The following is a 14,037-nucleotide window of genomic DNA, read 5'->3' as shown; positions in this document are numbered from 1 at the left end:
AATTAAATATCAATGGAGATATTAAAGAAACTTGACTTACGAATATCACAGAACTTTTGAAACATTATTGAAATTGCTGAGGTACTTTAAACCGGAGTCAGTTTAGTTTCGTTCATCATCTACAGGCACAAATGATAGCACCATGATTGGGTTCTGCTGAAAGATACCTCCAATTTTCCGCGCCATTTGAATATTAAAAACATTACTTTGTTTTGCATGAACATAAAAATTGGAAATAATAATTTCAAAGTGAATGTGGTTTATTACAAATTTTATACAAAAAATTGTACGTATATAATAAAGAGGGAAGAAGAATCGTGTTTGCATTTTCAAAAAATTCTCGGTTCACACAGTTTATAAGACATTCAGTCGAGCCAATTCTTTTTTCCTACCTACTGCATTAAATAACCTAAGACAATATATTACATTAGATTGTTTTATGTCGTTTTCACGTGCCAGGACACACTTGTGAATCTTGACATTTGGCAATTTCATCCTTAAAATGCTCAATAGTTTCCTTAGCAAGTTTCAGTTTATTCTTATGCGCAGCAATTTCAATTTTTACTTTCTGTTTGGCCTCTAGGATAGCTTTTAAAGTTTTCTCCTTCTTTTCTTCAACTAAAACCATTAGAAAAGCATACTTAAGAAATAATATTTCACCATACAAAACTAACAGTTAGTGTTGTGTTCCCATCTCCCTAAAGTTAATTGTTTGGTGCTAGTTAATAAATGGTGCATTAATTGCGTTGGATCCTGAAAAACAATTTCGTCATAGCTCTCTGAAACCAGTCCTTTTCCTTGTTCCAGACCTATGTCTTGTGTACCTCCAGAATGAAATAATTTAAGTATGTGATACATTGTAACCTGCAAATTGGTAAACAATGATTTTGCTCTCTAATCAGAAACATTTAGAAATTTTACTATTATAAACCAACTTACAGGTCTTTCATTTGGATCATGAAAATGAATTTTAATAACAATTTCAAATTCTCCCCAACCAGTTTCACTGATTTCATATGGAGGTTTTACGACAATTCTATTCTGATTAGCATAGCTTTCATGCAATTTGAAATGAACTTTTTTGACATATCCAGACATATCTTCATTGCTATATGGTTTGACATACACAGTCCACTGATGTGTATGGCCATCTTCTTCTCGTTTTTTTCCAAAATACCGGGCTATGTTTCCATAAACAATTGGTTTGACTATACAAACGCCCTGAAAAAGAAACATTTAGATATAGATTTCATCATAAAAAATAATTTTTATTTCATTTATTAAATTTATTGTTTTTGTCTTGGCCTATCACAATGCATATTTAATTTTGACTATTGGAACTTCATGTAAGAACATTTTCCTACTCACATATATGCCCAGCAATATATAAATTTTTGGGTCAATAAATTAAAGTACCAATAACTTTAGTTGGAAAATTACATTTTCTAAGAAAACTATGGTACTGAAAAATATACTGGTTTTAGTTACTTTTATGAATAATGAAAAATCGCTTATTTAAAAGGAATTAGGCAACTTTTTGTATATTTTGAAGAAAATCAATTTAAATATATTATATTTGGTTTGATAGTTGACGGATATCACCATGGTTGTCAAAAACCAGAACAGAGGACTGATCAATTTCAGCATTTCAGGGAGTTTGATAAATTGGGTCTTAGAACACTTATTTAATTTTTGGGGCAAAGTGAAAGTGCTGATAATGAAATTAAAATCATTACCCTAAATTTGTTTTTTGCATAAATTTATATTCACTTTATACGGAAATTACCACTTTTCAATAGGATATTGGACTTTTTGATGAAAAACACCATGAAATACAGATGTATATTCCAGAATTTCCACAAAATATCAGTTTATAATTCCACCATTTCTTTAGGGATCTATTCAATTTCAGTAAATATGTTCTATACAGTTGAGGTGGATTGTTTTATTGTTTAATTTTTTTTTTGTGATTGACACAAGTAGGGGTTATAAGGGCCATGGAATTGCATACTATTCTTAGTTTAAACTAGGTGAAAATGACATTGGCCATTTACTAAGGGCTCCAACAATCATTTTTGTTAATATTCAATGACAATTAAGTCACTGTTTTTAGTGCTTAAGAAAAGTGAGTAGAAAAAAAACACTATAAAAAACTATAATGCACGAGAGGTGAATATATATGTGAAATGCTCAGAAATTCCTCTTCTCAACTGCTGAGGGATGACAGGTATTTTGACATGAACTATGGTATCATTTCAAAAATCCCAGAATAACAAGGATTTCCACAAAATTGATGGAATTCAAGGAATATGGTGAGCTTTCATAAAATACAAATTCCATTAAATAGCAGTCATATGTGCACTACTAAAACACCACACTGGTTTCTCCTTTGGATGATAATTTTACAGGGAGCATAGTTTCACTGGAAAGTGAGTAACAAAACAATAGCCAAGTCACAGTTTTCAAACTAATAATCATATTATGTTCTTGCTAAACTTATGGGAACTTCAATAATTTAGCCTTCATGTTAACTTTATGGCAAAAGTAGATATACCACAACATACCTTTATCCTCCCCCCTGAATCTGGTCCAAAATCTGTGGGTAAACTCATTTTAACAGCTTTGAAATCCTTACATACACAGCTTTATCTCAACCTATCTACCATTAAAAGGTTACTTGTAATGGTTAAAACTAAAGTTAAAGTTTTAATTACACCCTAAACTGGTACCAAATTCAGCTTTGATTTACACTGAACGTTGATAAAGCAAAAAGAAATTTCTCTTATTAATAACGAATATAATAAGAATAAACAATAACAAATAAGCAAATTAGGTTAGGAAAATGTAAATAAAAATATATACGTTCAGAGTTCGGTTTTGGAATGTCAGAGGAGTCAAAACTGTTAGTGAGCACTTGGTGTAAAAAATGTGATTGAGTGTAGATTGTTAATGTAACTTTCTATTGAATTTATAGTACATACTCAAAAGGGTTTTTGAATTTACTGTAAAAGATCTTGATTCTCTAAAAAGATGCAAGAATGAGAATAAAATTTTTATTGATATTGAAAGGTCAAAGATTTTTATTGAGCAAAATTTTGCTTTACAACGTTCAGGGCCAGCAAACTCGCCTAATCGGCCGGTTTCAACAGAGTTTACAGTTGTGCAACTATTAATAAGACAACTGTCGATACTGGACGGCACAATCGAAGTCGAAATGAGATTTTAAGAATCCGGCTTCTAGATCCCGAATCTTTGGGGACGTGTGACAGTGAAGAAGACATTTCTGGCGACGCTGATTGGTCAACACAATCTCATTCGTGAATTTTATTGGACCAAATTGTTATTCTCGCTCTCGCACGTTCCATGTTCCTACAGAATCGAACCCCCGCACTTACAACGACCATTAGCCATTGTTTATTGTTTTTTAATGTATGGTGTCTTAAGTTTAATTTTTCATTTTAATTTATACTTGATTCATGAAAGAAAGGTAAGTTATTAACATCTTAAACTATTAATAATTCTGGTGCTAGTGAATATTAAGCATGAACACATTACTGAAAATTTTACCTCTATCTTTGAATCAGTCTTCCCCTCAAGCTCATTTTGATATAACTCAAGTTATAAATAATAAAAGTTATCAAGCAGTGCAATTACGACTTTCGGTCTGACAATGATCACACAATGACTCCAAATACATCAGAATTGTTGTGTATCAAATATATACAAACTACTAAAAACTGGTATGGAGAACGGAGTAGTTCAGGTTAGCTTTGCTGAGTTCTCTAGGCATATTCTTTGGACAGTTGATATAGATAGGTGAAGAGAAAGTTAAGGTGAGCTTAGATTTGTAGTATATGTTTAGGATAAAACCCAAAAGCTAAACAACCCCAGACTTATCATTCCGCTTGGGTTTGTTGTTGCTAGTTTCAGTTTGAAGAATTTTGGCGTGAGCTTTGATTTCAACAACAGAATAATGCCACGGAAACAAATAGATAACACTGCATGGTGTGTGAATTTAGAATATGTATATAGCTATGAATAACTAGAACTTTCAATTGGAAGTCGTAAGTAGAAAGAAACTTGAATAAAAAATGATGGATATTGATGGCATTGTGCTAGAAAAATCTAGATAATTAATATGGGTAATGTATTCCCTCATGTATTACCATATACTTATTTGTCAATTTTTCTCCACAATATTGGTCCATTTAAGGATTTTTTCCATAAATGTGCTCAATCGAAACTAACATTAAGCTTTCTAACAATACCAGAAATAACCCAATCAAACCTTTAGGATCATCCAAACTTGAACAACTATTTATAAAAATTTATTTGTGGGTAAAAAAATGGTATATATCATTTATATCTTTTTATAATATGCACTAAGACCCTAATTGTCATTGATGAAGAAGAACTTATTTTAAGAGAGCAAATGAAAAAGCTAAATTAGAAAAAAGAGAAAAAATATGTATATATAAAGTCAAGGATAAAAATCTGGATATTAGCAATAAAAAAAGTGTAATAAAGTAAAAATTATTTTTAAAAAACGTAAAAATAAGAAAAGGAGACAAATGAGAGACAGATTGAGTGACAGTTTGTTTGTACTCATTCGCTGATGCATTGATTTTTTCATATATCTCTAAACAATTTCTAAATCTACACTTTAAAGGCTTGCATTCAGTAATTCATTATTTATCTCAAATTACCATTTCTTATATTGCTCTTCTTTGTTGCAGGGAAAACTTATTTACAATGGGAGATATACGAGTTATATTTGTCCTTCCCAAAGAAGTTGATCATGAAACCGCCGCATCTGAAATAATGGTTCAAACGTTTGAAGTGTGCAAACAAACTGTAAAAACCCTTTTGTGGGTAAAAGAAACGGAATTAGACAGAATGAATTTTACACCAAACCGTGATTACTTAGTGTTTGAAAATTTTGAGGGATGTGATTTTAGTACCTTAATAGAGAAAAAGTGCATGGTGTTGGGTCCGAAAGCCATGTCAATATGTTTGTCTGAAGGAAAACCAATCCCAAGTTTCCAGTGGCCAATACTAAATGTTAAGATGTACGGTTGTGAAGTAACCTGCACTCACTTATCCAAATCTGATAAGCAAACTATAAGCAAAAATGTGAAACTCATGGGTGGCATTTGCACATCAGTTTTCGCTGAAACAACGACACATTTAATATGTGACCGGACAATATCTGAAAAGTACAAGCTAGCAGTTGAACGTGGAGTAAAGTTGATGCTGCCTGAATGGGTTAATTATTTATTCAATGCCACTGAGGATGTTGATGCAAATGATCAGGAAATATTGAACAAATATAAATGCCCTGCATTCTGGCATTTGACAATTTGCAGCAGTGGATTATCTTCTAACGAAAGAAAAAAAGTGGGGAAGCTGATTGAAGAAAATGGAGGCACTATGGTGAGCCATCTAAATGTTTCGAAAACTGATGTGTTGATTTGTCATGGCGTCGCTGGAACAACTAGCGAAAAGTATAAAGCAGCAATTAAGTTGAAGGCCGATATTTGCGTTAGTCTTGACTGGATTTACAATAGTGTTGAACGGGGTTATGCTTTACCTCTTGAACATTATAAAGTTAAAAGTGTAGCAGTTTCAACTCCCACGAAAGACGGAGAAAATATTGATCCAAATTTTTCAACCATCTCAACTATAAGCGCAATTGCAGGTCCGGCTAATAATCGAACTCTTGAGGCAAGCTTAACGCATAGCATAAAAAAAAATAACAAGAGGAAGGCAGATGAAGACCTGGTGGACAAGTTGGATATAAAGAAAGTAAAAAGCGCCGGTAGTTTTTTGGACGGATGTTCGGTTTTAGTGGTCGGTTTTAGTTCTTCAGTTAGAGACAAATTAAACAAGATAATTAATATCAGTGGCGCAACACGGTATGATTCCTTCTCCAGTCGTGTTTCTCATGTCATTGTAGGAGATTCAAATTGCAATGAAGTAACCTCAATTAAAACCTCGAATTCGGATTGTGTTTTAGTAAATGTTCACTGGTTGATTGATTCGGTAGAACAACGACGGCCCATGAATGAAGAAAGATACCTGAGTAATGACTCCAACGCTAAGGAAAACACTTTATTACGAGGATCTCCGATAAATAAAAAAGTGTTAACTTTCCTTCAAGGCGAAAATTCTCTGAAAAGACAGAATAGTGATGTAACCGGAGTAGCAACAGTTCAGGAAGATGCATTGACGCAAAAATATCTACAAGGTACAAACACTACCAATGAAGAAGAAGATACGTTGGCCAAACTCTTGAATCAGCAAGAAGCTGATCCATTCCATCCCAAGGAAAAAGGAGAATTTAGTATAAGAACCCGCTGCCCAGCAAAAGATGATACTGGAAATAAGACCATGGAATTTCGGCCAAATAACACTTCAACCCAATTTAACGAAGAAACGGAGTCATTGCAAAATGACATTCCACCGATTTTCAGCAATTTGACCTTATTTTTTGATGGTTTTAACGAAGAGGAAATGGAGATGATTGTAGCGCAAGTTACCGCTGGTCATGGAACTGTTGTAGATAAACATTTTGAAGGATTTTGCGATTATGCGGTATATCCGACAGTATGGCAGCCAGATTCATTGAAAGCAAAAGAAGTAGTAAACATTTTATGGTTTAATCGTTGTCTAGAGGATCAAACTTTGTACACTGATCTCAAATATTATCACAGAATCATAGAGACACCTTCAGTAACCCCTTTAACCGGGTGTGTGATTACGATAAGTAGTTACACTTCAGACGAGAGACACTTTCTTAGAGAAGCAATCGAAAGGCTCGGCGGAGTCTATCAAGAACAGTTCTCTCGGAAAACTCGCCAGGAAAAAAATATCTTAGCCTGCACCCATCTAGTTTGTCCAGAACCTAGTGGAAAGAAATATGAGGCTGCAGTGCAATGGGCCTTGCCTGTAGTGAGCAAAGATTGGGTGCTGGAATGTTTGAAAAATGGTACAAAAGCATTGATAGAGAGTTATTTTATTGCCACAGAAAAAAGTGTTGATGATGAAGCTATAGTTCCTAAAGATGCTTCAGTGCAACGAGTCATGGAAGTAAAAAATGATGGTCCAAAAACACCTGTTAATCAAATACACAATTTAGATCTGAGAAAGTCCATCGATGGTTGCAGTCAGGTGACTCCTGTTAATAAACTAATACAAGAAGCCATTGATAACAAAGTGTTGCCAACACCTCCTACCCCTAGAACGTATTATCCTTGGGATCCAAAGACCCCGGACACACCATTAGAAGCATTCTTCACACCTAATCCGAATCGAGCCTTAAGAAAGGAGTTGCAAAGGTATCTAAATTCTTTCCCGGATTTTAATCCGCCTGCCCAAAGACGTCTAAGTACACCCTTGTCAGAACTAAAGCGACGCTTAGTGGATAAATTATTAGGTAGAGGCGAATTTAGTGAAGATACTCAACATGAGAATCTCAGTATGCATGAAGGAGAGCAGATTAATGAAGATCGAGATGAATCTCAACGTCAGCATGACAATTCCAATTTGAATCAAGTAGTTGAAGAAAACAATGAGGATATAAACAAATCTCCGCGTGAGAATATCGAATTGCAGCAAAAATTGCAAGAACTACATCAAAAAGTGATGGCCAATGGATCGGCAAGTGCTACTAGAACTTCGATCAGCCGAATGTTTGAATCTACAATGAAAGTTCCTGGGATTGAGAAATCGTCTGAAGTTGTACAGTCTCAAGTGTTTACAGTCGGATGGGATTACGGAGAAGATCGAACTCAAAATCCTCAGTCTAAAATATTTATGTTTTCCGGAATTGAAATTAATTTGAGAGAAGAACTGACTACGTATGTGAAAGATTTGGGTGCCGTGGTTTTAACCTCGGTTAGTTATGACCCATCAGTCACTCATTTAATTTGCCCCAGGCTTGCTAAGAACGAAAAAACCTTAGCGAGCATGGCAGCAGGGAAATGGATTTTAGATGTATCCTACATAGAAAAATCGAAGGCTGCTGGACGTTTTTTGGAGGAAGAAGAGTTTGAATTTGGAAATCCCAATGCTCGTGCAAATGTCTCTTTTGGAAAGGAGGATGGTGGACCCTACTTCTGGAGAAGAGAAGTGTCACGAAGAGGTTACGGAGCATTTAATGACATGCGGGCTATTGTTGTTGCAGAATCGAGAATACCGATTATAAATGTAATTAAGGCAGGAGGGGGAATTATTGTTAATGTAGAGCCTCCATTTGACGATGCCATACACGCCACGCATTGTTTGTTGGAAATTAAAATGGTCAAGGACTTTTCGGCGTACGTGCCTTTAGCGCAACAAGGAATTAAATGCTTCAATACTGTATATGTGAATGATTATTTGAGAAGAATCAATAAAGACGATTCCGATTATCTAATTACACATTTGTTGAAATATTATAGGAAGTGATTTTCTCCAGTAAGAAGTATGTATGTAGTTATGGTTAGTTCGTCCACATTCATTGTTAAAATATACTTAATGTTAGGTAAGAAAAATAAATTGTTTATATTTTTTTAAGATAACTGTTTTAGTACTTTTTTTCTTCTAGGCATAAGCGTGTTCTGGATAATAATACGCCCTACAGAGATTTCGCAAATCACAAAATATACCAAAATTGTAAATGAGGGTTCCAGTACCGGCAATAAATTCTTTCGTTTTTGTCGGTAGCACAAAATTTTGGCATATTTTTGCTTTGAAGGAATATCAACAAATAAAACTGACTATGCCAAACAATTTGTGTAAGATTTTTGAGGTACAGCAATAATAACAGTTTCCACTTCTTTGTAAGCTGTTTCTCGGACTCTATATTTTTTTACCAATTCTGAGTCTCTGCATCCTGCAATGCAAATTTGTTAACCCATGTTCTTTAAAAATTTCACTAACTTGTCCTCAAATGATGCCTGTAGGGTATTTTAAAAAGTTTATGCCGAACTTAAGGAGGTTATAGGGGACATTGCGAAGAACAATTTTTGCATAGAAACCTCTAGTCAAAAATGAGCCGTTTTGGTTCCAGAGTAATTTTTGCTCAAAAATGTATTGTTAGCTTATACCAAAAGACTTCGATATTTAATTCATTTTTATTAAAGATAATGCAAAAAAAATTATAATAAAAGTCCAAAATGACGACCCCCAACTTAATTACATAAATTTGCCTTTTCAATAATTGAAATGGGCACTCGTAAGATGTGCGAATCTTACTGTATAACAAGAGGCTGCCATTACTCTTCCTAACAGTTCCTCTTGGGTGGTTACAGGAGTTTCATACGCCAACGACGTGATGTAACCCCAGAGGATAAAATGCAACGGGTTTAAATCAACTCTTGGCGCTAGCCATCTGATAGGTTCACTTTTTCCGATTCTTCCGACCCATAAAAATGTTGAGATGATCGTGCACAGTACGGGCAAAATGTATTGGTGCATCGTCATTTTGGAAGCATATCCAGAGAAAGGTGTACATTGCTAAATAATTCAGGAAGTACGCCTTCCAGAAAATTTAGGTAGATTTTACCAGTTAGCCGAGGTGAAGGCAGGAACGGGCCAATTAAAACCAGCAATACCGGCCCACATGTTAATGGAAAATTAGTTTTGATGAGCTCTGATCCATGCGGCGTCAGGATTGTGATCGTCTCATATTGTATCAGGAGACAAAAAAACTATTTATTTGGTTTACGCTTATTCCATTGACTTAAGGTGAATATCGAAGTATTTTGAACAAAAATGACTCCGAAGCCAGAACTGCTCATTTGTGTCTGGGAGTTTCTATTGCAATGTCCCCTATAACCTCCTTAAGTTTAGCGCAACTTTTTTGAAACACCCTGTAGTATGTAGCTACCTGAGGTATTTATTGAGTCTTTGCATGAAAACGGTCTCCTCATATCTTAGCCTTTTCAACAAATCTTTAAAAAAAAAACATACATTGATTCTTTTACAAAATTGCGAGACCCAGCGCAACAAGCCTGCCCTAAAAGATGTTTACAAGTCCGTAGATAATTGATTTGGAACTTAAAGAACCATCGTATGTGCAGGTTCTACAGCCTTTTCCAGACCTGTATCAGATAATATAATGTAAGGGCTCTTCCCTCCTAATTCAATTGTTACTCGCTTTAAATTGACGATTCCGCAATGCGGCTGAATCAATTGTCCCACTTCAAGGAAACAGTAAATGTTATTTTGGTAATTTAGAAAATCGGTACAGATGAAAAATAAGAGTCTTATTGCAATTTTTTTTTGGGATTTATGAAATAGCAATTTGATTCTTTGTAGTAATGTTTAAATTTTGGTTGACCACTAAAGCTTCACTAAATCCGGGAACCATATCAATTCCTTTAGGGTGGGAAACCTGCTTTTTTGCTTAGATATTTAAGATAACAATCTATTAACGGAGTTTGTCCGCCCGTTTTTAAATTCACTACGTTTCCTTCAAAGCAAAAAATATTAGAAAACTTCTATTAAAAATTAATAGAAAACCTTTGATCTAAATGCGCATCAAATTGTTTAATAAATTTCTTAGCGTAGTTAAAACAGGCATCGATTTAACAAAGCACTTGACGATCATCATTACACATGACCAACAAATTTCATAGAAAATTTTCGATTCGATGGAATTCATCATTACATTTTGTTATGTGTTCAAATGGTCACGGTTAAAAATGTTCTAACATTTTCCATCTTCTAACATCTCAAAATTAAGCGTCATCTTCTTCCCAACAGATCTAAATGAACTCACAATATGGTACTAATTCAAAATTCATAGTGTCCTTTATGCAAAGCAAGGTGTCCAGTAATTTTAAATAAAAAACAGTTTCTTAAAACACTACCTCGTTCATTATCACCATTAAATTGCATAGGTACTTTTCAGTAAACCTCTCTAAGTGAGTAGCTATAAAGGTTTTTTGAGCGAATTCACAATTTCATTTCTTGAGCAGTTTTAGCTTATAATACTCATTACTTTTCAATTTTATATAAGATTTTAGTTCTAAATGAATGACTCTCGACTAGACACTTTTATTCACCGAACCCTCCAGAGTAAATGATCTTACCAATTACTATATCTGGTCTGATTTTGGCAATTGCCATCAAAATGTGCACATTCAAGGGCGCAATCAACTTACGAACTCCCACCGGTTTGTTCATATCTCATGTAAGCCACATAAAAACCATCGATTGGTAAAGCTTTCCCATGGGTTTTATGCGGCCATATAGCGGAGTGCCTTACGGACACCGGAATATCGAAATTCAAAGAGATTTATAGAAAATCTGTTACAAATTTTAACGAAAATTTATCCAAAAAACGTTATATTTGAAGTAAAGTTATTGAGTGTGTCAAGGTCTCTGGGGCATTTAAGCTGGTTTTACGAGGCCACGATAAACCTATTCGTCTGAAAATCCAGGCATGTCCGCGATTTAATGAACAACGCAATCGGACAAGATAGATTATCTGCGTTAGCGATATTCAGCATTGAGAGATGTTTAATTAATGGAATAAGCGGTTTAGTGAACGTGTTAATCTGCATTTAGTCGATACAAAAGAACGGCGAATTGGGTTAAAGTTTGAGCGTGCGTTAATGATATTGCATAAATGATCCCCCTGTCACAATGACCACGCCGTTGCATGAATGACTTCTAATAAAGATCTTATTGGAATTCCGCTGCCTTATTTTCTTATTAAAGACTCTGTTCAAATATAGCAATATAGCTCCTAGTCAAATACTCTGGCAATTGTATACAGGGTGATTCATTAACAAAGGAACAACCGACAGCTGAAGATACTACATGTCAAATAGTGACGATTGGAGAAAATATGCCTTATCCGAAAGTTGATAGTTTAGGATATATAGGGAGAGTGTTGAAAGTTAAAATTTTAGTTAATTTTTTGCCATTTTGAAAATATCTAGATTAGATACTTGAAAATTTGTAAAGTTATGTTTTTTTAGGTAAAGAGTTATGTGTTGTAGAAAATAAAAATACACTTTGCTTTGTTTGGCTTTTAATTTCTCGTATTATCAAATTTAAACATGGCGTTCGTTAAATATATTTTTATCGAAAACGGATCGAGATATCGAAATGAAACAAGAATCTATAATTAATATAAAAATTATAGTCTTTCACATTTTTAATCAGATTTTATGTTATACATACAGAGTGAAAAATTATTAATTGTAAATTCTACAAAATTAATGGTAAGTGACGTCTTCTATTAGCAACGCGGAAATTGCAAAACACATCTTAATAGTCTCCCAAAAAAAACACTGGACAAATTTTCAAGTACCTAACCTAGGTATTTTTAGAATAATGGAAAAAAATGAATTAAAATTTTAACTTTCAACACCCTGTATATATCCGAAAGTATCAACTTTCGAATGACGTACATTTTCTCCAATCGTCACCATTTAACGTCTAGTATCTCTACTTTTCGGTTGTCCATTGATAATGAATCACTCTGTATAGTCGGAAGCGAGCTCTGGAAGGTATAATAGATACGGAACTCTTCTAAACAATCTTAAACTGAGTAAGATAGCACAGTATTCGACTGTGACGAAAATAGCTTTCGATCACAGATATCCTCTTCAAGTGAAAAACTTATTGTTTAGTATGGGAAAACTGTTTTTGAGATAAAAACGCGTCTTGAGAATTAAAATCATATCGAACCGTCACAATTAGTTACTCACAGGTAAAATATGCAAAACTAAAAGGTGAATTTTTAAGGCAGAAATTAAGCAAGAGCAAGCACCAAACACACTATTATTCAAATTATTACTAACCAAGGTGCTTTTGATACACCCTTCGAAATTAAAGGGTTTATAAGTATTGTTAACGCTTTGAAATGCCCTTTGTAACATCCATAATTTCCGCATACAAGTTTAAGGTAATATATGGAATGATGCGCTTTAACATTTTGTCGGATTAAAAAATGCGTATTCTCTGTGATTACCGTGAAATAAACGAAAACACATGAAGAACTTCTCAAGTTCCAAGGTGATGCAAACAAGACAAAAAGAAGAGGAGGGATATTTGTAACCGATTCTGTACTTGTAGTGTGATGAGCATACTGAAAAATTTCTGGAGCTAGATGATCAACCAGGAACTGCTTTCATTGATAATAAATAAACCATAAACGGGCTGTAAGGTTTTTGTTGTTTGGAGAGTTGTACAGAGTGTTCCAACTTCTACTTTCAACGAGGGAATATCGTAAACTATTAGAAATACAAAGGTAGCAATAAAAGCTATGTCGCGCCTTTATGAAACGAGCATTTTGCTTTTTTAATATAAAAACAGTACTTATATTTCCTGAGATATACATATGGAGAAAAAAGAAAATTGCTGTTTTCTTTTTATTTTTCCAGGCTTAAATTTCCGAGAAGCATAAACACGGCTTTATCTTTTTCACCCTTATATTGTCCGTAGGTCTACAAGTTGAGCTTAAGTCTGCGGAGAATATGGGTGGGAGAATATGGGTGTTACGGCACTTTTATGGGCAACAGCATGAAAATAATTTTTCCTTAACCTGGCTGGACGTCAGAAGATCATCGTAATCGAATGAGAAAAAGACGATACTAATTTTTCCTACGATAAGAAGACGAAGAGATACAACGTTTTGGTTTTGTAATAACCTTCATAATCTTTTTTTAATATACTGGCCTAGAAATGTTTACGTTTTTTGGTCTGAATCTCTCTAAGATATTTACTGGACATATTTTTCTTTTTACTTGTTAGACCATTCCATAGCGTTTTGCAATTCTAATAATGTAGGTTTCCTAGGTCCTACATATTAGATATGGATCCAAATGGTCCTTCCAGGGTACTTACTAGATACAGCAATTAATTTTTGTATTTGATAGATCATCGATTGAATGGTTTATGATTCTGCATGTTAGACAGGATATTTTCAATTTCGTACTAACGTCTGAAAAAACAATCCTTTTAAACATTTATCTTACATGTTTTTCTTTTTGATGTGTCGGGTCGTTTAGTAATGTTTTATGAATCTGATGAAGTTAG

General features: G+C 34.1%; 2 protein-coding genes across 2 annotated transcripts; one reads left to right on the top strand and one right to left on the bottom strand.

The window, feature by feature from the left end:
- Nucleotides 1-256: 256 nt before the first annotated feature.
- Gas41 (YEATS domain-containing protein 4 Gas41) lies at nt 257-2,747 on the bottom strand. The gene is made up of 4 exons (XM_066402108.1): nt 2,565-2,747; nt 940-1,221; nt 675-864; nt 257-618 (listed from the first exon to the last, which is right to left on the bottom strand). The coding sequence occupies exons 1-4, from the start codon at nt 2,610-2,612 to the stop codon at nt 449-451; spliced, it is 690 nt and encodes a 229-aa protein (XP_066258205.1). The 5' UTR covers nt 2,613-2,747; the 3' UTR covers nt 257-448.
- A 675-nt stretch (nt 2,748-3,422) lies between these two features.
- On the top strand, nt 3,423-8,561 carry mus101 (mutagen-sensitive 101). The gene is made up of 2 exons (XM_066402060.1): nt 3,423-3,487; nt 4,737-8,561. The coding sequence occupies exons 1-2, from the start codon at nt 3,477-3,479 to the stop codon at nt 8,446-8,448; spliced, it is 3,723 nt and encodes a 1,240-aa protein (XP_066258157.1). The 5' UTR covers nt 3,423-3,476; the 3' UTR covers nt 8,449-8,561.
- The last annotated feature ends 5,476 nt before the right edge of the window (nt 8,562-14,037 follow it).

The sequence above is a fragment of the Euwallacea similis genome, chromosome 24 (genome assembly GCF_039881205.1).
Source record: "Euwallacea similis isolate ESF13 chromosome 24, ESF131.1, whole genome shotgun sequence".
Taxonomy (NCBI): domain Eukaryota; kingdom Metazoa; phylum Arthropoda; class Insecta; order Coleoptera; family Curculionidae; genus Euwallacea; species Euwallacea similis.
The sequence above is the reverse complement of the archived record's forward strand: the minus strand, read 5'-3'. Positions and strand labels throughout refer to the sequence as shown.